This window comes from Panthera pardus, unplaced genomic scaffold (genome assembly GCF_024362965.1).
Source record: "Panthera pardus isolate Hobbes unplaced genomic scaffold, ASM2436296v1 HiC_scaffold_17, whole genome shotgun sequence".
In the NCBI taxonomy this organism is placed as follows: domain Eukaryota; kingdom Metazoa; phylum Chordata; class Mammalia; order Carnivora; family Felidae; genus Panthera; species Panthera pardus.
This window is the reverse complement of record NW_026526732.1, coordinates 143,438,007-143,463,563: the sequence shown is the minus strand read 5'-3', so window position 1 is coordinate 143,463,563 and position 25,557 is coordinate 143,438,007. Positions and strand designations below refer to the sequence as shown.

General features: G+C 51.0%; 1 protein-coding gene across 2 annotated transcripts in view; it reads right to left on the bottom strand.

Moving 5' to 3' along the window:
* Nucleotides 1-1,035: 1,035 nt before the first annotated feature.
* BTBD9 (BTB domain containing 9) overlaps nt 1,036-25,557 on the bottom strand; it is a 411,249-nt gene continuing 386,727 nt past the window's right edge. For both annotated transcript variants that reach the window (XM_019457009.2, XM_019457012.2), the window contains exons 10-11: nt 22,959-23,037; nt 1,036-2,680 (exon numbers count right to left, since the gene is read on the bottom strand). In XM_019457009.2, the coding sequence (XP_019312554.1) occupies nt 2,483-2,680; nt 22,959-23,037 (277 nt within the window). In that variant the 3' untranslated portion in view covers nt 1,036-2,482. The remainder of the gene's footprint in view (nt 2,681-22,958; nt 23,038-25,557) is intronic.

Here is a 25,557-nt window from a genome sequence, read left to right as displayed (position 1 = left end):
GCTTCTGAGCTCTGTCGGTGTCTGCCTGGGGTCCCGAGAAGGCTTCCCTGCAGGCAAGGCCTCCAGTCAGCACCGGGAGACGGCATGGCCAGCTGATGGCTTGCGGAGATGCCTTCAGAACCACCCCACGCCTCCCGCCCACTGTCGTGTGTGATCGGCATGGCTTCATCTTCCCCTTCTTCCCTTACTGGATCAAAGTCCATTCTCTCAAGACCTCATAGCGACGTGTGGAAGGTGGGAACACCGATGGAAATCTGTGGGAGAGAGGAGGAGACAGCAAGCCGCTGGCTGGGCAAGGCCCAGATGTGGGTCTGGTGCTAAAGCCTCATGGTCTGTGCCTTTTCAGATGGGACGGTGAGCTGCCAGACCAGCTTGGTTACCTGTGCCTGGGATGGCGACATGTACCGCGTGGGGCAGTGGGGCTGCACGGTCTGGACATAGAGGGTTGGAACCTTCCAGGTCCTCGCCAGCCCGCTCCCCTATTCCCAGGTCAGCAGTGCCAGCCCCTGAGCCCAGGGACTCCTCTCTGGACAGGAGACTTCAAAGTTGAGAAGGAACCCTCTGAATGGATACTTTCCAAACATCGGAACTCAGCCCTTGCTGACTTATGGGGCTCCTCTGTTCTCGCTGGGCAGGACTGCACTGCTGAAGGAAGTGCCGAGTGGACAGGAATTCTCCAGGCTAATTGGCAACCACGTGCTGAATGCTGACAAAGGCAGCGGCCAAGTCACAGAGGGCAGCCACCCACGGCAAGCAGGAGGCACTGCCATCTGTTCCAGGAGCCTCCCTCCCCTCGCGAGCTGCCTGGCACCCCTCAGGGGTGCCGTTCACCCCACACAGTGGGGAAGGGGTCACATGCATGGGCTGAGGGCAGAGGGGGACCTGGAGCCCCCTGTGGCACAAGCAGGGACGCTGGCCCCATGGTTTCTCCTTCCCGCCAATGTTCAAACAGAAAGCCCACCTAACTTAACTGTTTAATCATGCGGTTTGATGACCCCCTGTTCCCATGTCAATAGATCACTCAAAACGAAGGTATACTGGGGAAAGCATTTAGTTAGTTGGGCCAGTGGTTCTGTGTACGCCCACAACCGATATCTTTCAGACACCAGAGAAGAGCCCCCATGAAAGCCCATCTTCCTCCAAGTGGGGTCACAGGGTGTGCAGAGGACCTGGGTGTGCATCTGGGGGACCAGAGGACCACGGTGCCCAGCCTGACTGAGCTTCCCGTGGAGTTGAGTGTGACAGAGCCCTCGGGTGAGCTCCGGAGAGGAGTGAAAATCAAAAGGCAGTCTGATCAAGTTCCACGGGGTAGTTAAGTGCTAGACTGGAAATTACTAAGTGAGAGACATGACAGAGCCAGATGAAGCGACGGCAGTCAGAGAAGATGGTCTCGAGGAGGATGAGGAGAAAAGCTTCTTAGAACGGCTTTTTCTTCCAATCCCCAGTTGAATCGTGTGGTCTGGGGGTGAAACACAGCAACCCCCGAACTGCAAAGGCCCAGTTTTGTGTTCCAGACACCGACGGGCAGGAGGGCTGCCCTCCCCCAGGCTCAGCTAACCTGTGGTGGCTAGAGGGAGGGTTCCACCCAACTGGAAGCCGCTACAGACTTATATATATACATTTACATACGTGTGAACATTAAATTAGCGGGTGGCATAAGAACTAGTTCCTTGTCAGCCTCCCAAGCTTAGAGGCGAGGTACATTTCAGGAATGACAGGCGAGTCACTCAGGAACTCGAGTGACCATTAACTCCAGTGTCCTCGCACTGATTTGCTGTGTGTTTTCTTGAACTTCCACAAAGGATTTTCCTGGTCAGACCGGGTGCCATGATGAGCCGAATCCCAGCCTCGTGCAGGCCGTGTGCACAGTATCTCTGCTCCACCCCAGGCTTAACCGTTCAAAACCAAGGAAAGAAAATTACAGCATCAAAAGGGATTAAAACAAGTGATTTGCTGTTTGAGCGTTTCAAAAAGAACTGGAACACCTATGATTCAGCAAATGGATGCTAACTAAGAAATAAAAAATCATTTAGTTGCCAGGGCGATGTGTTCCATGAAAGTAAACACTCTACGGAAACCCATTTCCTACAGGGAGCCTCCAGGTAATAAAGGCCTAACATATTCTCCTCCGCTTGAGTGCTGGCGGGCCATTTCTGTATTCTGACACGGGCCTGTCTACCGCTTCCTCCTGTCCCCTTTGCCCGGGTTAGATTAGAGAGGTAGGGTGTTAATGGTGGGCTTGATGAAGATTGAAGACCCATTTTCTCCCCCTGGAGACCAGCCTGATTTGAACAAATTGAGGAGAACAAAGCAGCCCCTTTCTGTCCTTGGGAGAAAGCCTGTTCTGTGTCCATTTTTGCAGCCAGGTCTGCTCCTCCCCGGAGGGGGAGAGGGGCAGTCCACAGAGATCCCTCCTGGGAGGACACCGGTTCTTGCCGCTGCCCCTGGGGCCCACCCACATCACTCCACATCTGTGCCCCGGTTACTGGTGTTGCCGGTTGGGAGAGCGGGAGACGGAGCCTGGGCTGGAAGGCAGTGAGCTGCCACCGGGGGCCTGCAGGGCGTGGGGGTCGAGCGGCGGCCCCACCAGGCTGGGGTCCCCCGTCCCCGACTCCTCACTGTTGTCCTCCTTCTGGCTGCTCTGCTGCTCTGGACACTCAAAGTGGACACAGTGGAACACCTGCAGAGAGAGAGCAAAGGCCGGTGAGCGACGGCCATTGTCCAGCCTCCGGAGGCTGCCGATGTCCTGCCCGCCGCCCCTGCGCAGACCTGGGACAGTGACTAACAGGTGACACATGGTTCAGTCAGGTGGGGTGAAAGTACATGGGCCGAGGGTCTAAAAGGTACAGCCAGCACGACATGGATTCCTATAGACTGTTCTCACCGGATGACTCCATTTTTGGTTACCTTCATCATATGAGCTCTTCTTTTTAAATTAATTAATCCTTGCATTTGGCAGCAGGGTTAAAAGTCAACAGGGGTTGACTGGTGACAGCGCAAAACTGTAGTAAAACCCCCTGCATTGTACACTATAAATGGGTGAGTTGTATGGCAAGTGAATTATATTTCAATAAAGTTGCCCTTAAAAATAAAAAGCCAGCAGGGTGTCACCCTGGGGGAGGAGCAGCTTATCTCCAAGGGTCCAAGTGAGTCCCTCCCTCTCATGCTCTTCCTGTGCCCTCAGGAAGGGAACAGCTCCTGACGTGTAATTATCTGCTGGGCAGCATTGCTGGGGAAGGGGCTTCACCCTGACGTGGTTTGGGCCAACCTAGAATGAACACCCTCACGTGGATTCTGGACTTCAAGCTGTTATTACAAAGCTGTAATCATCAAGGCAGTATGATACTGGCACAAAAACAGACACACACATCAACAGAACAGAATAGAGAACCCAGAAATGAACCCGCAGCTAGATGGTCAATTAATCTTTGATGAAGCAGGAAAGATCATCCAATAGAAAAAAGACAATCTCTTCAACAAATGGTGTTAGGAAAACTGGACAGTTGGGGCACCTAGGTGGCTCAGTTGGTTAAGCATCTGATTTCGCTCCGGTCATGATCTTGAGGTTTGTGAGTTTGAGCCCTGTGTCTGGCTCTGTGCTGACAGCTCAGAGCCTGGAGCCTGGTTCGGATTCTGTGTCTCCCTCTCTCTTTGCTCCTCCCCGGTTCACTCTCGGTCTCTCAAAAATAAACATTAAAATTTAAAAAAAAAAAGGAAACTGGACAGCAACATGCAGAATGAGATTGGACCACTTTCTTACACCATACACACACAAAAAATTCAAAATGAATGAAAGACCTAAATGTGAGACCAGAAACCATCAAAATCCTAGAGGAGAACACAGGCAGCAATCTCTTTGACCTTGGCCACAGCAACTTCTTACTAGACACGTCGCCAGAGTCAAGGGAAACAAAAGTAAAAATGAACTATTGGGATGTCATCAAGAAGCCTCTGCACAGCAAAGGAAACAATCAACAGAACTAAAAGGCAGCCTATGGAATGAGAAAAGATATTTGTAAATGACATATCAGATAAAGAGTTAGTATCAAATATCTATAAGGAACTTACCAAACTCAACACCCAAAAAACAAATAACTCAGTTTAAGAAATGGGCAGAAGACATAGATACTTTTCCAAAGAAGACATCCAGATGGCTAACAGACAAATGAAAAGATGCATCACCAGGGAAATACAAACCAAAACCACAATGAAATACCACCTCATATCTGTCAGAATGGCTAGAATCAACAACACAAGAAATAATAGGTGCTTGTGAGGATGAGAAAGGGGAACCCTCTTGCACTGTTGGTGGGAATGAAAACTGGTGTGGCCATTCTGAAGAACAGTATGGAGGTTCCTCAAAAAACTAAAAATAGAACTACCCTATGATCCAGCAATTGCAGTATTAGGTATTTACCCGAAGGATACAAAAATACAGATTCGAAGGGACATAGGCACCCCAATGTTTATAGCAGTATTATCAACAATAGCCAAACTATGGAGAGAGCCCAAATGTCCACTGACTGATGAATGGATAAAGAAGGTGTGGTATATATACAATGGAATATTACTCAGCCATCAAAAAGAATGAAATCTTGCCATTTGCAATGATGTGGATGGAACTAGGTGTATTATGCTAAGGGAAATAAGTCAGTCAGAGAAAGATAAATAGCATATGATTTCACTTATATGTGGAATTTAAGAAACAAAACAGATGAACACATGGGAAAGGGGGGAAAAAGAGGAGAGAGGGAAATAAATCACAAGAGACTCTTAACGATAGAGAACACACTGTGGGTTGATGGAGGGAGGGAGGTGGGGGGTGGGCTAGATGGGTGACGGGTACTAAGGAGGGCACTTGTGATGAGCACTGGGTGTTGTAAGTGATGAATCACCTGAAACCAATATTTCATTGTATGTCAACTAAGATTTAGATTTTAAAAAAAAGGAAAAGAAACCCTCACATGGAAGAGCCAGCCACCCCCAGGAGCCAGGAAAAGCTTACTACCTGGAAGCATGACCGAGTTCTGTACTCAGTGTTGGGCCAACTATTATGTGAACAGGGCACAGCACAGAGCTCAGCAAGTAAGGGGGAGGCATGGCCAACCCTGAGCATACACAGCATGGGGTGTGTGTGTGTTTGTGTGTGAGAGCCTAACATACCCGCTGTGAAACAGAAGGTGTGTGAGCTGGGGGTATAGTGACAGGGGACAGTCAGGAACTCTGTCAGAGGTGGGCCTTTGGGGAAGCTGACCTACGCCCTCCCCTGCACACACGGAAGTTCCTTTCTTCACTAACAACCATATCCTTCTGGGGTTCTAGCCCCCTGGGGCCTGCCCTGAACTCTTGAAGGGGAGGAATCACATCCTCTGCAGTGGTGGTCTCTGGTGTGGGGTACACAGATTCACTTTCCAAGGAGCAAGCTGGCAGTTCTGAGGGAATCCGTTTCCAGGTCCTCAATATCTGTATTTTCCAACACTGTCTAAGAACATGACTGAATTCACAACACCCTTCCCCACCTCACAGAAGGAAAGCACAGCCCCCTCACCTGCCCTCAGCAAGGGGCCCTGACACCTCCTGGCCCCCCTGAGGGTGAAGATCCGCTCAAGTGTATTCGTGCCTCATGTAATTTCTTAAACGTAATTGGGATTTTTCCAGAACTAAAACATTTTCAAGATACACTGGCTAAGGCCCATGAGTAAAAGTTTTGCACAATGACTTTCGGATTTGGTATGCCTTATTTAATGAATTGGTTAAAATCATGTCACCAAATATTTATTCCTAGTAATTGGTCATCTTCCATCTTACAAAATGTTTATTTTTTAACCTCATATTTATAAAAATAATTGTATTTAAACTTAGTAGCTCACTTCTCAACCTTAAATGTTCAAAGGATTACTTTTTTCCAAAGTTCTTTTATGGGATAAGTGAACAAAATGTTTGAAGGCCATGACTGCTGTACTTAGGAGACTCGAAGCGGAAAAAAAAAAGTTAGGGAGGGTGGCAAACCATAAGCGACTCTTAAATACTGAGAATAAACTGAGAGTTGATGGGGGAGGGAGGGAGGGTAGGGTAGGTGATGGACATTGAGGAGGGCACCGGTTGGGATGAGCACTGGGTGTTGTATGGAAACCAATTTGACAATAGATTTCATATTAAAAAAAAAAAAAAAAAAGCTAATAGGCATGGCTTGGAGGGAAGGAGAGGGCATCGGGTTTAGAAGTGTTCCAGGCAAGGGGAAGAACACAGGGGAGGAAAGGGCCCAGTGATGTCGGAGGAAAAGATCCGAGTCAGCAGGGCCGGCGAGGTCTCTGAGGCAGGAACACCCCATGACATGCTCATCCCATGTCCCACAGAGCTGGGCCTGTACATCAGATCCAACAACAAAGACTGACCTCAAAAGGACCCGTGCTGGTGATGCACTACTGGGATATTTGAAAAGACTCATCTGGCAATGAGGGCAGGGTGGTCAGCTTGGGGCCCACACGCTGTCCTCAACAAGGGGTGAGAGCTTTGGGAGGGAGGTCAAAGAGGCCAAGGAGAGGAGTTACAGCCCATGAGGTGATTAAAGAGAAACACACACTGATCTTGGTTACTTGTTAGAGGTGAAGTTCAGCAAAGTGGGACAAATCCAAGAGGGGTCCCAGACTTCTGAGATGAGCTGGCACAGGAGGCTGGAGCCCAGGCATCTGCTGGAGCCCAGGCAAGAGGGGCCACACAGGCTCACTGGGGAAACTGAGAGGTGAGGAGGGCTCTGGCAGTGGTGGATCCCAGCGAGAGGCAGGGGGGTGACGGGAGGGAGGCAATAGGGGCAGATGAAGCCTCACCTGGAATGGGGTTTAGGGATGAGTCCTAAACCCTTAGGGACTTAGGGATGAGGGCCTGATGGCACAAGAGAGTCTTAAACAAACTGGTATGCTAGGCTAGGCTGGGCTGGGACAGGAACTGAGGCTGGGGGACCGATGGGGCAGAAGCCCAGCCGCTAGACCCAAGCATCCTGGACAAACACCTCGTTCTCCCTCTCATCCCCAGGCTTCTACTTAAAGAAGTAAGTGGTGGAATTTGTAAAGTTACCACTGAACTTGGCTGCAGATGCTGAGTGTGTAACTGCTTTGTAGTGATATTCATGCAAAGGGCTGGTGGGAGCCTGGAGCCTGTGCAGACAGCGTGCAAGGCAGGCTGTGTGCCACAGGGGCATAGGGGCATGGCACACTCCCGGCCCTTCCCTGGTCACCCAGTGCTTCCTGGAGAACTGCAACCCCTGCTCCCTTGGATGGGGGTCCACCCCTTCTTTCCCAGGGCCTGCTGGCTGGAGAGGAGCCATTCAACTCTGGATCTGCCCATGTTTGGTGAGTCTGCTCCTGGATGAGGGTCCATCTGTAGTGGATATGGCACTGGTATCCTGGGAGTGGGCAGGATGTGGGGCAGGGCTGGTGGGCACCTGTTTCTCTCCCCAAGGGAGGAAGTGCAAGCAGAGGGTGGGGGGCGGGGGGTGGACGAGGAACCATCTCTCCTTTGTCCCGGGGGCTCTATGTCCTCCACGGCTCCAGTGTGTGCATGCACATGCATCGTGCACACATACACACATGTGCATGTACACACACACACACACACACACCCTTTTTACTGTAGAATCAAATTCACAGAAGGCAAATGTGGTATCAACTATGAGATTATAAATTCTGTGCTTACCTTCCTGCATCACTATTTTCTCCACATTCCCACTTTAATTCATTTATCTACAGCTGTTTCAAATTTCACATCTCAAACTCTAACGTGAAGACTGAGGCCATATGTCTTCAGGTCTATCCTGTTCATTTTGGCAAAGCCGGTCTCCCTCAGAGCGAGCAGATTCCACTCCCTGAAGCTCAGGTGGCCCTGTCCTCACCATGGTGCTTCCTGGGGGCCTCACGGTGCCAGCTGCCCTCAGTACCCCCGTGCCACCTTTCCTCTCTTTCCTTCCTCTGCCTGTTCTAGCACATCTCTCTGCTTGGGCCCATCTGCAGGTGCTTACTGGTCAAAAGTTCAATGGGAGAGCCTTTCATGGGGATTTTAAACTGTCTGGGCCATTGGCTCTGACCTGTACCATGCAGGGCAAATTTGAACAGCTTCCTGGTAGCAGCTATCCATCTATTCCCCTCCATCAATTTAATGTTCTCACAGCTTTTCAAGTGACAAGACCATCTTTCGGTGGGTTAGCGACAGTCCTCTGGCTTTATTAACACTCCTCTTTCCAAGTAAGGAAGGGGTGGGGGGTTGGGAGGGAGGGGATGGTGCTGTTGGGCACAGCTCTGCTGCCTGGAGCCCCACCCCCACCCCTGCCCCCTCTCCCAAGCCCCTCCCTGGAGCTTTTCCTAAGCCAGCAAACATCCTGTTCTCTTTCTCAGTCCGACCGACCGGTCACACTCTGTCCCCAGAGCCCACATCTCCACCCTCTGAGAGGGAAATGTTCTGAACATGCTGTACTTACTGCACCTTCCCCTTTCCAACCCTGAGCCCTTTTCCTGTCCCATCGTGCTGTTGTTTGTGTAATCCCATCGCCTGCGTTCTCAGCCCCGATCTCCAGAGGTTATCCCTCAGGCCCCTGAGCTGATGCTAATCCCTGCACTGACTGAGACTTATCCCCCTCCTTCTCCTCAGTGTCCTTAATTTCTGGGTGAGCTCTTGCCCCACAGGCCCTGCGAGGCTTTAGGCTCCCCTACCAAAGCCCGGCCCCCTCCTGCCTCTGTCTACCCACCTTGCAACCTTGCAACTCAAGGACCAAGGTGTGGCTGCCCTTTCTCCCATGCAGCCCTTGCACAATGATAAACACATCAGTACAAATTCTGGATTGAAAGATAAAATTTAAAAAACTCTCAGTGAGGCTGGGCGCTAACAGCTGGTCCTTCAGAACATGCCTCTCACCTGGGAAAGGGTCCACATCAGCGACACTACCATCTGCTCTGCATGGTGCTGGTGAAGCCTGGGAAGACTGTATGTAGTGGGTGCCTAATGAATGCTTGCTGGCTTGCTTCTTGTTGCCCTCATTTCCACTGTCATTCCTGCTTCTAGCCTGCATTTCTTTCTTAACTTGGGTGATGCTGACTGCACAACCGTCTTTAGCCCATTTGACCCACCTGTTTTAAAATAATAGTGCAAACGGCTGTTATCCCCAACACACCTCACAATGCTGACAGCGAATCTCCACTGGCTGTTTTGTGTTCTGCTCTGGCTATTCCTCCCTGAGAAATCATAGTCGCTGCTCCCCTGCCACCAGTGGTCAGTCCTTCCACCTGAGGTAGGGCAGACTGGAGGCCGTGGAAATCCCAGCTGCCTGACTGTGTTCATGCGGCCCCGGGGTGGGCACACATGTGACCGGACCGGGGGATGGGGCCACACCTCCGAGCTGAGCTTCAGTTTGGGACTTGGAATCCTGAGTGTCGCTGAAGGACCAATTAACTTTAACATGGGTTCCCTGAGCATCTCCAGGGAGCCGAGCAGGCTCTGCCAGATTCAAAGGCAACACACAGGAAACAGTTAATTTTATCAAGTCACAAACTGGTGTAGTGAGGATTTTAAGTGGAAAAGGGTGTTTTACAAATAGAAAGGTGGGTAAGTCTTACCCAGTGACTGGAGTCACTGAAGGGGTAAAACGTGCAGTGGGAATCAGAACGAGCGGGCAAAGGGCGGGCGGGAGTCGGGAAATGAAGGGTGCCTCTGCGTGCCAGGCGCTGAGGACAGAGCGAGCCCCACACAGGCGGCAGGTGTGGCTAGAGGAACTGGGTGAATGGGGCCTGGAGGTCAGGAGGTTTGAGTGCATTCATTCACTCCACAACACTTATGATGCACCACCTGCATGCCCACCATGCGGGTCCTGGCCCCTCAGAGGGTGCATCATCTGATGAGGACAAAGGACACCTCACTGGACAGGCAAATGGCTCTGGGCCTACAGGGAGCCATGAGGGTGTGGTGGGGTCCCAACCGGCCCGGGGGAGTCGGAAATGCTTCCTGGGGGAGGAGATGCCAGAGCTGAGTCGGGAAGCTTGAGGCAGCCAAGCAGGAAAGGCCAGAGGAGGGAGCCCTTGGCGCAGCAGGAGAGGGGAGGCTACTGTAGCTCTAGCCTTGGGGGGGAGGGTGATGATGGAGAGAGCAGGAGGGTGCAGGCTGGGTGCAGTGGGGCCATGGCCCAGGGCAGTACCATGAGGGACTGGCCAGACCTGGGTGGGGAGCAGGGGACAGGGGCTCTGGACAGAAGAGACTCTTAAAAAGGGATTAAATTTAAAATATTACAAAAGAAATACATGTTTATGGTGACAACTAATAAAAGTGGTTAAAGGAGGAAGGTAGATGACAACAAATCCTTCAACACTGAAACCCCCTGATGTAGACTAGCCATTTGGGATAAACAGAGTCCTTTTTAAAGGAAGAGTAACAGAACTGGGTAACAGATGAGGTGAGACCGACACAGGAAAGAAAAGGCTCCGGGGATTCTCTGGGAGGACAGAGATGGCAGCAGCGGGTCCCAGGGGGCTCCCGGCTCAGCCAACCTCTGAGGGCCCGTCCTCATCTTCAGATCCTTTCCCTGCTTTTGTTTTTCACACTTCAACTGCCCCACTGAGCACAAACACTGACCAGGCGCTAAGCAGGGGTGCCCCTGCCTGTAGTAGTTTACTGTTCTGCAAAGGAGGCAGCAGTGTGCCCAAGGTCACATGCGTGGTGGCATTCTGCCTCAGGGCCAAGCAGCTCTGAGCCGGCTCACCCGTCTGCAGAACAGTGTGCAGGCTGGGCTGTGGTTGAGGATCCACCCACCCGCCAGCTGAACCTAACACAGTACGAAGCCAACACCCGCCACGTCCTGGGCTACGGCACCTCACCACCATCATCTCATGCAAAACTGCGGTTCCCCCTGTCGGGACCTTGGGCACCCAGAGAGGAGGCCTAACTGTTCTCAGGAGCGGGGGTGGAAGGCGAGCCTGTTGTGGGGAAACTGGCTCCTTCCTCGGGGATCACGTTGGTCGGAAGGGGCCTGAAGCGCCTCCCTCCTCCTGCCGCAGGGCCCCTGCTCTCACACGGAAATCAGGGGAGGGAGCGATGGCTCGGGGGCGCGGGGTGCCATCGAAAGTGTGCCGCCTGCCCGCCACACCCTCAGGCTGCTCTGCCCAAGTGCACCTCTGGCCTCCCTCTAGGTGGAACAGCCAGGTTCTGAGTTTCTCTTCGCTCAGAAGCTTGTGCAATTCAATTTCTTTCCTGCGAACCTTCCCAAGACTGCAATACCCCTCGGAAACGATGTGACCAAAAGTGAATGAGGCATACAGGGCAGAGTCGCACTACTGATTTATGCAAAACCATTACGACCGCCACCGCATCATTTTCCCTTCCCCTTTTCGGCAATCATGTATCCCATTAGCCTGTTTGATTGCCGCCGCTCACAAAGGGGCACCTTCGCTGAACCAGCTTCAATGGCCTCTGGATCTATCCCTGGAGAGGAGCCGGCTAATTTGGAATGTAGTCGTGTGTATGAATCCGACACAGCCTTAGTCGCTATCCGGGTGTCCTTTTTTTGGTAGCTGCTGTTTATTATCACTTTGCCTTTCCTCTCTGGGAGCCATAATTTTCGACATGTTTGAGATAGTCTGGGGTGTTCTTTTTCTCTGTGAACCCTGGAAAGGATGAGCACAAACGCTCTGGCCTCTTCTCGGTGACGGGGCTGGCTCCTCGGCTGGCCGCTGTCTGCCGCCTTTCATTACAGGGACTCCCCAAGCACGCTGTGCTCGACACATCTTCAAGGGTTTTAGAAGCAGAGAAGCCTCTGCTAATTTTCCCAAGTTGCACTAAGAGTCCGCCGTGAACTGTAGCAGAAATTGGGAAAATTTAATAAATGTTGATCCGTGGCTCTACCTTGCTTTTCTGGTTTCTCCTGAGTAATTTTCACAGACTGCTTTCATGCCAACCAATACAAATAGGATTCCTGACCCAAGCTTTCAGCTTACATTTCCAAGGTGACATATCTTTATAAAATAGATACCACCTCTCAGTGATATCGGCCCGTAAGTCAGACACAGAGACATGGCTTCTGAATTATGCCACCCTGAAGACTGCCGATCTTTCTTCACCCCACACCCACTGTGCGTTCAATGAGCATTGACAGATCCTGACGCTTGTGACAATTGACATCTTTCTTACACTCACCTCAGGGGCAGAGGTCAAGAGTCCCCTCTGTAGGCTGCGGGGATGTTTTACTTTTTGTTCCTTTAAAAATGAAGTCCAAGTGTCTCTGACAAAACACCCCTTTTTATAAACAAAAGTTCTGTAATTGTACATCTGAACAGCCCAAACCATTGTTTTCAGTTAGGAAACCCTCTTCAGAGGGAGATATTTCCAGATTCTGAACAATACTTTTTCAGTATTGCTTACAGATGATAGGATGCCCACATCGTTTTGCACAAATATTTAGTCCTAATACATGTAGAAGTACATTTCTTGGTGACACTGCTTTTATATGGCAAGTTTTTAAACTTTCCAGTATCACTTTCCCATATTCATGTAGGCCAGGGCACCCACAGATCCCTGGAACTTCACTGCTTGGAAGGTTCTGGAAAAAGAGTCTTTCCAATACCTATCAATACAGGCAGCCCCACAATCCCCAGTTACTGTTTTTGATGTGTGCACACTCCAGAGTTCCAGGGAGAGCGATGTACTCTCTTCGTAATTAAGTTGGCCCTGGAGTATTAGTGGCTTTTTATTTTTGAAAAACTAAGAAACAGAAACGGGAGATGTTCTAGCTCCCAGGCAGAGCCTGGCAGGTGTGGCCTTACCAAGGCCCCCTTCCCACATCAAGGGAGAGTCTGTCTGTGGCCACTAGCCCCGGAAGGCCGGCACGCGTAGCCCCAGCTTTCCGGGAAAGTTCTTCACTTCCTCCAGGTGATGTGTGTCTGCTCCGCGTCGCAGCCCCAGCTGCTTGGAGATTTCGGGCCGGCTGCTAACTGCTGGCTCGGCACTAGGACGCCATTCGAGATTATCCTCACAAGCCGGGTTATCTCCCTTCTTTGCTGCTGGGCGGCCCCACGCCTCACCCACTCAGGTTCTTTGGGTGCCGCCTCCCAGGGCAGTGGTTTGGTGCCGAGTCGGTGCGGCTGCAGCACGGCACACACGAGGACCTTGCAGATCGCAGCGTAAGTGCAATGACACACGCTCACTGCTGGGTCGTTTTCCCTCTTCCCATGCAAGTCTTCCATAATAGGCATTTAAGAATAAAGATGCCTAGAACAGGTCTTCTTTTGTAATTATGCTACAAATTAAGTATCTTCCTGCTTTTTCTGTCTCACTGGGAAGGAGACTGGATTTAAGATCGAATTCACTCTCCTTATTTCAAAGACAAGTGTCCTGAGAGCCAGGGAGTGAAGTGACTTGTTGGGGGGTCACAGAGCTGGTCGGGGGGGGGGGGTGAGGCTGGCACCAGTGCTGGGGTCTCCCGAGCCACACTCCACGAGGCCCTCCCTCCCTTCCTTCCACCCTCTGCTCTCTCCTCCTCCGCTCGTTCCCTACTTTGCCAGCCTGCACATCAGGGTTATTTCTCAGAGCTTACTTCTAGACCCTCTCCAGCCCTTTCTTCTTAGCCCGACTTCTGAGGTACTTGACCTGGATTGCGAGCTACATGTGTACTCCTTAAATCCACATTTTTGTGTGGATGGCACCTGTAACTCCCGCTCACTGTGTCCTACAGTATCTTGTAACTAAATGCTTCCACAGACTTTCCCCCAGCCACCACAGCCCTGCCATTCTCCAAGGTCATGGGGATGACAGCCCGGTGCAATCTTTAGCTCCTCCTCGTTCCTCAGATGCAAGTTGTCACAGGTGATTCCTGAGAGCTTATTTTCCTCAGAACACTGCACTATAGCTATGGCCCTCAGTCTGATTTATGGAGGGGCTACTGTGTGTGGGGCACGGGGCTGGGTGCTAGGACACGAAGATACCATGACACTGTCTCTGCTCTCAAGAAGTGCGGTGGAGGGGCACCTGGGTGGCTCATAATTAGTATCCAACTCCGGCTCAGGTCATGATTTCACTGTTCATGGGTTCGAGCCCCGCATCGGGGTCTCTGCTGTCAGCGCAGAGCCTGCCTCAGATCCTCTGTCTCTCTCTCTCTGCTCCTCACCCCTCTCTCAAAAATAAACATTAAAAATTAAAAAAAAAAAAGTGCAATATAGTGCGGGACCCAGGCAAAGCCTCTATTAATTAAGCAAACTCCTAGATGCCAGGCTGGCTTACCTGTCCCCATGCCCGGGGCCCTGCTGTTCCTGTGCTTCCCTGGTCTCTGGCACACACCTGGTCCCGCCCTTGCAAATACCACCTCCATCTTGCATATACCCCACAGGGCATCCAGGTGCCACCTGAAACCTGGCTTGTGCTCGTTATTTCTCTTCCTGAGTAGGTTTTCTTTGTGCACATCCCTTCCCCATCACTGCCACATGATGCCCCCAGATGGCCCGGTTCCTTCTCCCTGACAGAAGTGGGAGTTTGAGGGCTGACACTGCGTCTCTGTAGGTCTTCCGAGGGAGAGGCTCACTGGTCCACTTTCTCTGTATCTCTCTGCGTCTCTGCCGCTGGGATGTCTGCTTCAGTTCTCGTGCTGACCGACCGGAAGTTCTGGCCTTGAGAGCCAGCCTATGACTGCTGTGACGTGCACCTGCCTTTGGAAGCTTAGAGCACAGCCTCTGGAGGATGCTGCCGGGGAAATCCCGGGGGGACCAGAGAGGGAGTGATCAGACCTGGTGGGGGTTTCCGGGAAATAATTATCACCAGGCCAGGAAGGAGCCTTTTCCGTTTTGTTTTGTTTCTAAAGAGCCCATTTCCCTGTTTTTGTTTTTTTCCCTTCACTAGAGCCACATGTTGCTATGGGAACGAGGATGGCACTGGGACCCACAGCCACTCACCGGCCTGACAGAAGCCTGTAAATAAATTCTGCCTCACTCCGGGCTCCGCGCTGAGTGGTCCTGGAGGGCAGCTCAAGCAGCCACTTGCTGACACTCTGTCCTGCTGGTGCCAGCGTGCGCAGGACCCTCCTGCGGCAAGCTCGCGAGCTGACTGCTATTCTGCCACGGCGAGCACGGAGCGCGCGGGGGAGTCTGCAATCGCCCACCCTCCGCAACCCTCCACGACACGATCTCGTTCGTGTCTATGGGGTCCCCAGGGCCAGGATCATCTGACCCATTTCACGGATGAGGAAACCCCCTCCTCCGGCCCCGGCCCCGCATCCACGCACGCCAGCTGTGCTGCTTGGGCTGGCAGCCCGCACTGCCGTCTCCGCCGCGGGCTGCCCTCCACGGTGCCACGAGTTCAGGCGCCCCTCACGTGGCTGACTTCCACCAGGCACGAGGCTGAAATCCCTCTAAGGAAGGGCCCTGCCGTGGTTTCTCTCCTAGGCACTGGCTGGCACAGGAAGTGTGCCCACAGAAGCCACTTGCTAAGTCTGTGCCGCGGCAGAGATGGGCTCACCTCTGTGGCTTTACTATTTATTATGCATTTGTGGGACACAGAGCAGCCTGGATGTTTTGAGAGACCAATTACCCGGATTCAAATCCTCACTCTGTCACTCACTAGCAGCATGACCCAGCAAGTCACTTAACATCACTTGGCTTTAGTTTCCTCATCAAATTTTCCTTTTTGCTTGAAACATTTTGGCTGTGAAAACCATGCACCAAAGAGTACATGGAAATGCAAACGTATAGCTTGTTGAATAACTATGTAACAAAAGCCACGCAAACTTTCAAGAACCCAGGAACATTGCTGGTGTACCATGGTCCCTCCACATGGCTGGCCCTTCCTGATCCAAGCCTCCCCACCCTGAGGAAGCCACAATTCTGGTTTTAATAATAATAATTCCTTTGCTTTTTTTTTAAGTTTTACCACCTGTGTCCACATCTTCAAATGTGATAGGTTACTTTTACCTGTTCTTGAAGTTTTAAGAACATAATCCTAATTTACGTATTCTTTTGTATCTGACTTCTTTCCCTTGGCATGCTGTGATATTCATCATGTAGATCACAGCCCCCTGGATGACGTACTAGGCTTGGCTTATCCATCTCCCTGGACAGATGACTGGGTGGTGTCCCACTTGGGTCTGGTATGAACGAATGGTGCTGCTGTGAACATTTTCATTCTTGCATAAGAGCTTCTTTAGAAAACACACGAGTGTGAGATGCTTAGTCTTAGGGCAGCATGCAGATGTTCAACTTTAGTAGATCTTACCAAACCATCCTCTTCGGCAACTACAGCAGGTCATACTCTCACAGCACTGGATGTGAGTTGCCCGCTGCTTCTCATCTTTGCCAACACTTGGTACTGAGCTAATTCACTTTTAAAAAAATATTTTATTATTATTTTTTAATATGTATTTATTTTTGAGAGAGAGAGCACGAACAGGGAAGGGCCAGAGAGAGAGGGAGACACAGAATCTGAAGCAGGCTCCAGGCTCCGAGCTGTCAGCACAGAACCCGACACGGGGCTCGAACCCACGAACCACGAGATCGTGACCTGAGCTGAAGTTGGATGCTTAACTGACAGCCACCCAGGTTCCCCTGAGCTACCTCATTTTTATTTTTATTTATTTTTTTTTATTTTTATTTATTTATTTATTTTTTTTATTTTATTTTGGGGACAGAGAGAGACAGAGCATGAACGGGGGAGGGGCAGAGAGAGAGGGAGACACAGAATCGGAAACAGGCTCCAGGCTCCGAGCCATCAGCCCAGAGCCTGACGCGGGGCTCGAACTCACGGACCGCGAGATCGCGACCTGGCTGAAGTCGGACGCTTAACCGACTGCGCCACCCAGGCGCCCCGCTACCTCATTTTTAAAAAGTGAGTGAGAGTAGAATCTACTTCCATATGACGGTTAGATAGTGTAATAAACCTAAAGGGTTTGGAATAGAGCCTGCCACACAGTAAGTGCTCAGTACACATGAGCTCCTGTTTTATAATTTATAATAAGAATAATCATTATAAAGGGTCTTGAACTAGGACATGCTGAGGTATGTGGCTTATTTACCTTTCCACTTACAAAAGTGACTGGTTTAAGAAACTCTTCATTGTGACTACAGAAAGTCTGCCTTAGACCACCACAGTCTCTTGATGGTGAGAACCTGTATTACTGAACCCTTTACGTGGCTGATTGATGCACAAGGGAGACTGAACAATTCCTTCACTCACTCAGCCAACAGGTACTCTATGCTGATGCGCACCAGGCCCATGCGAGGTGCCTGGGATACAAAGATAAATATGACACAGCCTCTTTCCTCAGCTGCACACACACAATAGGTGAAGTGGGACCCTGAGAGCAGCCTACAGACCATCAGCTCTATCCTCAGCTTCTGTTGACTTGGCAAAGGTTTGCATGTGGCTTCTTGGGAGCGGGACCCCAGTCTTTCTATATTGCAGATAGTTAGTTTCTTCTATAGTCTTTCTGAGCCCCCAGGGGCCATCTGTGCCCCTGAGCTCTCTGCCTACTGAAAAATCACTCCAGAACGTGCTCTCAAACCCGGGTTCCCATCCAAGCCATAAAAAGAAACAGGTACCACTTCTACTTCCTTTAATACACGGACAGATTTGCAGACAGCTCTCATCTGGACCTCGTCTGGCCTCTGAGGATGGAGGCATGTCCCTCTGTGGCCCTGCTACGATAATTAATGAAATGGAAACGAAGGGGTCCACGCGAGGTGCTGCTTCAAAAGCAGCAGGGCTCCTCCACGGTCTCCAGAGCTGAAACTGGAGATCTGCCGTGACGTTTGTGGTGTTGTTGACAAGGCCCGGGTTGCGACCGTTTCCAGAAAAGAGAGCCTCAGAAAGCTAAACAGTACCTGCCTCCTGAACACGCAGAGTTGATTAGCAGTTGAGGAAGATGGGCAACCACGCGGGAACGACCTCACGACTGCCAGACTGGCGGCTGAGACCACCATAACGTGACTGAGGAAACAGCCCAGGAGGACCTTTCGGGCCACTGGCCCTGGGGAGAATCAGACAAATGGAAACAACTGAAGGAGAGCAGGATGAGAGGGCGGGCATGCTAAAAGACGCGTGTCTGCCATCTAGTGCCAAGCGGGACAAGAAGACAAAGGAAACCCTGCGCGTGGACAGAGAAGACATGCAAGAAAGGCAACCGAGGGTAAAGGGGAGAAACGCGAGCCGTGTGGGAAACACGCCAAGCACAGGGAGACTGTGGAGCAGGGGATGACAGAGCACACGCTGGCGGGGAGGGAGAGGAAGCGTAAGAAGCGAAGATAAGTGACAAGGATGATGCCAAGTACACAAGGAGCGGGAGGTCACACGAGGCAGCGGTGGAGTCTGTAAGGCAAGCGTTAGGGAAATTTATTGACAGAAGTCGTAAACGTAGCTAAAAGATGAAATGAATTCATTGCTGCGGTGCTCACAAAGGATAGATGAGAGACAGATGCCAGCAGCAGACACACACTTCCCAGAGGAAAGGGATGAAATGCTGCAGGAAATCAGAAGCGTGCCAAAACAGGTGATCAAGAAATCTGAACCTCCACAGTGGCTGAGGCTGCTGTCACCTGAGAGCCCGATCGCAGGGAAGCGGGGAAATTAACATGCAGCGGTCGCAGGCGGACCTCGGGTGCAGGAAGGCCTGGCTGGTTGGGGTGGGACGCACACCCACGCTGGGCAGGAAATCCCAGGCTGTTTCAGCTCAGAGGCCTCTGCTGTTCCAGCAGCAGCCAGGATCCGGGGTCGGGGTAGGTTCCAGCACCACAGCCGCAAGCTGCTAGTAGCCCCAGCCACTGACACACTGTGCGGGCCACTTTCCACCTGCCACCAAAACAGACCGCCCGCGCCCCCCAGGAGTGTTCAAGTCAGAGGAACCTCTGAGCTGGGCCTTCCCTGCCATCCCCTGTCAGACCTTCTCCCTGGAAGGGGCAGCACCTGCAGAAAACAGTCTTCCTGGGAGATGTGGCAGTTACCCACATTTCTCTGTTACCCACACATGCTCAAAACCAATCCCATCTACGCTTCTTGAAATTAGCACAAAGCCTGTGGGTTGGTAACACTCAGTATCTAAAGGTCCTGCTTCTGACTAAATGAAGGCCACAGGTGTCATTTGGCAAACAAGCAGTGACAGGCTGAGGAAGTTCTGCCTCTCCCTATACCACCCTCAACTGTGAGACAGAGGGGCCCAGACCCCAATACCCTGATGGCAGATTTCTGTCTTCCATGGGACTAGAGATGGGCTTACCCTGGACCCCACCTCCCTGCCATCCTGGTTTCCTGACTCTGCCCCCAGCCTCCTTTCCCTGGCTGTCTGTGCCATCATGGCTCTCCTCCAGGGCTGCCTTCCCCAGGAGTCCTGCCCCACCAACCTTAGTCACCCCTCTTCCTATACTACAGCCTTGTCTCTCACACCTCTGAACATCACCACCCCAACTTAGACACATTCCCACTGTTCTCTAAGATAGGTGATACTTTTTCCAAAACTAGTATGCTGTAGGAGAGAATGCTTTGAGAGCTGCCATATTCTTTAAAGAAAACAATTTCTTTTGGTTAATATTTATTTTTGAGAGAGAGAGAGACAGAGTGCAAGGGGGTGGGGGCAGAGAATGAGACACAGAATCCGAAGCAAGGCTCCAGGCTCTGAGCTGTCAGCACAGAGACTGACCTGGGGCTTGAACCCACGAACCATGAGATCACGACCTGAGCCGAAGTTGGACGCTCATCTGACTGAGCCACCCAGGGGCCCTGAGAGAGTGCTAGATTCTTGACACTCAGGGAGATTCAGCACTTTTGCGTCTTCTTGTGTGCTCTGAGAAAGACAGTTTGTGGGTGTTGCCTTATGATCCCATTCATTATTCATGTTATGATTTCAGATGTTTCCCAGTTGGCAACACCACATTGAGGCTTTTTTCCCTGAACAATAACTGACTCAGTCAGGCAGCCTGGCAAGTTGCTGCTCAGCCAGATGCAACAGATCACTGGTTAATTAGTCAACCTGTACAGACGGGCTGGTGAGTGTACTTGGAGTTCCCTGCATAGACAGTTCTGGAAACTCATTGGGAGGAGAAGGTCTTGCACTCCAACTTTAGGGTTCTGTAATGGGAAATTATTCCTCATTTGGTTACTGAGGTAGGTGACAGGGTTGGGGCTGAGTGCCGGGAGACCCTCCTAGATACATCCCAGTGCTCCCTGGCCTTCTCTGACCTAGAATTCCTTCTGCTGGAATACTAGACTGCAGAGTCCCATGTAGGGATTAAAGACAGAACTGGTTTGTTTTTTGGGGATGTATTATATAAGAAGTGACTGCACATGAAAAATATTCAATTTTAGCTTGATATATTATGTGAAGATAAATTTAAATTGTTTTCCAACTTGGTAAATAAAAAACACATAACTTAATGTAAGTATAAGTGGCAAAAAAATTGGGATTGATTGGCAAAATTTAAAAAATATGCTGAGTAATGTATGGGACGGTTGAATCACTATATTGTACACTTAAAACTAATATTAACACTGTATGTTAACTTTACTGAAATTACAATTTTTTAAAAAGATTAGAAAAAAATTTTTAAAAATAGGATATTTGGTTTGGGCCTCAAATATACATTGATTCAGATTCAAATTTACTTTTGTTACCTCATCAAAAAAAAAAAAAAGTGCTTTTATGACCTGATATTTAGAGTTCTTTAATTTTGTGCCTTAACAAATATCAATTTGTTTACTTTTACAATTTTCAGGTTTGGTTAGAAACGAAGAGGTAAGAGAGAAAGTTTCAGACTACTGTTTATAAGCTCTGCTCTCTAAGAAGCACACTGTAGGCACACTGTTCTAAATGAATAAAATGCAAATGCAAATGAATAAAAAGGCAAAATGAGTATAAATTATCACAATATTTTCAGTTTTGAGAATGCAAGTTGAAGTACCAGAAACACCCTGGTATGCTCTGGAGAATTCTGATTTGACAACCACAATGCACGAACCCAGGGCCAGCTATGTAATGTGCAGGGCTCAGCACAAAATGAAAATGTAGAGCCTTCTGTTCAAAAAAGCAGGAATAAAGCTTTATGTTTTCTCCCACAGTTCCTCTCTTGACCGGACACAGGGTTTTCTTTTGCTACTTAATGTTGCAATCCCTTGGGCAAGGGGACTCCGAGGCCGGGGCAGACCCACATAGGCGCCCGGGGCCCTATCCCGTGACTCAGGTGAGGGTCACACCAGACCCTGACCCTCCCTGCAAACACGCTGGGCCTCCAGGGGGAGTGGAGCGTGGTGGGAGGCATGGGTCAGGCTAGGATGGGGAGGCTGGGCAGGTCTAGGTACCAGGGGTCAGTGGGTGGCTGAGAACCTGTCCTGGGAAGGTGAGAGGGGGCAGAGGTGGGTCTGTGTGTAAACTGAGGCTCCCGGCCCCTGGTGAGTGCTCCACTTCCCCATGGGGCTCCCATTATGAAAACAAATTCACAGGTTAAATTGTGAAGAATTCAAGATGGTGCTGGAGAACATAAACCCCAAGCACAGAGTCCCCTTCTGGGTGTGGAGCCTCACGCAACTGCCCTGGTCATATGCCCATGAAGCCAGTCTTGTGCAGAGCTGAGAAATACCACGTTGAGGTGAAAACTACAGAATGGTTACTATTTTGATGCCTTTCATTTCCTCTTGAGTTTCAGCTTTCCTGTTCCTTATGATTCCTGTCTTTTTTTAAGTTTATTTATTTTGAGAAAGAGAGAAAGAGAGAGAGAGAGAGACAGAGAGAGCATGCACACACACAAACGAGAGTGGGGGGAGGAGCAGAGAATACCAAGCAGGCTCCATGCTGAAGCACAGAGCCCGACATGGGGCTCCAACCCACTGGACTATGAGATCATGACCTGAGCCAAAACCAAGAGTTGGACGCTCAACCAACCGAGCCATTCAGGCACCCCGTGATTCCTGCCTTTAACTAGCAGTCCTTCAGAGGTTCACACTCAACACTCATGACTGTATAAAAAGCAAGGGTGTAATAAGCAGATGAAGCCAACAGAGTGGCCACTAGTGCTCACTCAACACCCGAAGAACAGAAAAGGTAAGTAACGAACTTACAGTTGACTGACACTATTCACATCTTAAATGGAGTGACTGAATCCGCAGGTACCCCTGTGAGCTCACTGGAAATCCATATTGTCGAGGGGATGACGGTCCAGGCGTGCCTGGCTCATGTCTGGTTTACACTTGCCGTCCTAGTGTGATTAGGAATCATGCCCTCCCTCACACTCAAGTGTCCTGGTTTCTCTGTTCACCAAGGGCACTGTCTTCTCTCTCCTGATCCAAGGGATCCAGTGCATTTTTCTGGGGCCATTTACATTCCCGAGAAAACAGCCTGGTGGTTTGAGGCTCAGACCCATCACCTGACTGCTGCCCTGACTGTGGGTACCCAAAATGGGGGGAAACAACCTGCCCACTCTCCCCCCGTTAACTCCAAAAATGAAGGGACGTCTACAAACAACATGATCTGCTGGGGCGATCCAGACCTGGACACCAGTGGAGGAACAGGCCCACTCACAAACATTTATGTGCAGTCTGGCCCAGGACAGAATAGACAGGCAGAGAAAACCAGCAACTGTCTTCCACGGTGGTCCCGTGGGGCTGGGGTCCCTTAAACACCATGTTCAGAGCACTGAGGGACCTCTGAAATAGCTGTCGTCTGGGAGGGCAGAAGACTTGAGGACAGGGTTGTTTGACCTCTCAAGGTCTCTGTGGTTGCCGATTCCATAGGGAGGCTGGTGGGAGTAAGCAAAGCCATAGGAGTTGGCTCTCATTTCCCAGTGAAGAGACATCTAGAAATGATAATGATATCCCCACTGTGCAGGAGCAGGACTTTCTTCTGTACCGAGCTGTCTGAACAACAGGCCATTAGCGGGGAGAACAAACAGTTCCACTTAACTCGGGATGTAGCATTTACCTGGACATCATGAAACAGCACAGCGTCTTTCATGAAAGGAGACCCTTACCTCATTTGCTGTGTTGTGTGTTCCCACGATTCGGATGAAGGAGGCAGGCTGTCTTTCAAAAGTTACAGATTGCCAGGACCTGTGAGAGGAAGCACAACCATTTGCCTGGTTAGATTGTACAGTTAACCCTGTCGGCAGGCAGGGGGAGCCAGGTGCTGAGGAAGGAGGGTGCCTGTCCTCTATCCTCAGGAGGCCTGTGAGGTGGCAGGGGCAGAGGGGGCGGGGAGGGGAATGGGAACAGGGCTCTCCCTCATGTGTGCCTGAGGAAGGCAGTCAGTATGTAGTGTCCCTACCTTCTGTGAAGGCAACCTGGGACTCACATAAAGCTCCCCCGTCAACACACACAAAGTACAGACCAAGTTCACGAGGGAACAATTGTGAGGCCGAAAAGTGATCAAGGTCAGTGAGAGTTCACAAAACACATTTCCTCATCTGTGAAACGGGCCTGTTGGCTGAATGGGCGTGCGCCTGAGAGGCGTGGTGGGTTCTGGGAGGAGAGTTTTGAACCAGGGCAGGAATGTGGACTGAGCAGGGCAGGGCAAGGGGAGGGGGAGGAGGGGCTCACTCACTGCCATGAGTGCAAGTGGTGGCACCTGGGGAAGAAGACGCGGCTTCTCCACAGGCCTCCACCTCCCCCCCTTTCCTGCTTCCAAAGGCATCCCCCCAAGGGCTTATTCTCAGGACCTGCCAGTCTCTGGGCGGGCTCAAAGCCAGCTGCTTTAAAGCCCAGCCAGGCAGGTTCTGAAGCAACCCCGAGAGGAGGAGCTCTGCTCTTGGTTTAAGGCTCACAGCTCATCAGAATGCCCTGGAGGAGAGCTCGGCACCCACGACTGTAAACTCCAATAATATTTTCTGTAATAAATGTGAGGAGTTCACAGTTGTTGCCATCCCTCCTCCGCTCACACAGTGGAGATGCCAGCTGCTGGGAAGCTGTTTCCTGTAATTGTCTAATTACCAAGCAATGCTACCAAAGAAAATATATGTATTTGTGGTTTGTTTTTTCCCCCTTTGGTTTCAGGTGTTCCATCTTCTCTCTCACTGTGAGCCTCCCACTGAGATTGATTCACTGCTGCCCGGACACCCAGGCCCCTTCAGGTCATTAAAAAGTCGTTACCATCCTGTGTGCAAAGTCTGTGCCTCTGAAAGCAGTTTTCTGGAAACAGCGTAAGAAAAATCATTCTCTTTGCAAAAATGCTATCATTCATATGTGAAGGTGATGCCATCTGATCATCCCCAGAGACTGCACTCTTGGCCCCTGTCCTCGGTTGGGGGGGTGGGGTTTGCTCCCACACCCATGTGGCTCCCCTGGGGAGTCTGCTGGATGGGATGCAGCCCGTGGGCTGGGGCCAGGGCTACAGAGGGAGGCCCTGTGGGGCTTCAACCCTGGACCTGGGCTCCCACAGGCAAACCTGTCACTTCTGAAGTGAGCTGTGTGACTGACGGACTGGCATCCTTCCTCTGGCAGGTCAGAGGAAGCGAGGGGTCCATGCTGCGTGGGGCAGCAGAGGCCCATCCCAGTTCCTAAGGGAAGCACACACTGAGTCTGGGCCACTGCCTGCTTCTCAGACCAGCCCTCCAGGAAAGGGAGACAGAGCCAGGACAAGTGACAGCAGCCGCTGACAACTATTATGTTCCGATTGGTTTCAGAAAAAGGACTGGAGTGGAGAGGGGCTGGGTGTGGAGGAGGTGCAGACTGTGTTCTTAGGTTTCTAGCTGCATGCCTATCAAAAAAATCCTTAAGTGCTTCTGGACATAGAGGTAAAACTTGGCTCACGGTCTTCAACAACATGCTTGTGTCCCTGAGAGTGCTGGGGGATCCAAATGATGCCTCCTGAGGTCCCACCTGTCCTCCTCTCACAACAGGGCTGGGAGCCCAAGGCAGTGAAGGGAGGGAGATCTCGCGGGAGTCGCCTTGGGCAGAGCTGGGCTCCCTGGGCAGCAGGCTCACGGCTTGGGCACGTGTGCCCCCTGCCTGTGCCTGGGGAGGCAGGGCTGGCAGGGCAGCAGCCCAAGTGGGAGGGAGCATTTGTGGAGTAATAAGATCAGAAGGCCTCAATTTAATACCAATCCTCCATTACACCGCATTAATATCTAATCACATTAGAGTTCATTTTCACTAACACAGCCTGAGAGTTGTAAGATGATTTCATTTTCAGCAAAACTGGATACCGACCCTAAAACAAAATATCAGGAGGAAGGGATGCTGGTTAGGGTGAGGTAATGAGCATCTCTCCCTACCCAAGTATCAGATCCCATTTCCCCTCAACTTCTTGCAAACAACTTTAAATGCTGCCCGATGGGGACATGATAAGGTGGCCCCGGAAGTCCTTGTCACGTTGGGGCCGTGTATGCAATCACCGTGCAACTGGAGGACGGCTGCCTGAGCCGCGATCTCACAGCGCCAGGAAACTACAGTCATCACTCAGTCCACACGAGGCTCCACTGCCATATTTATTGAGCTTTACTGATAGCTGTATAAAATATCCCTCCTTGCCAAGTACCCTGAGTCCCTTCCTTAGCAGGCAGCATGCCCAGGGAGGCAACGGAGTCTTAGGGGCGCGGCACCCATTTTGGCTCACGGCCATGACTGGGTGACGGA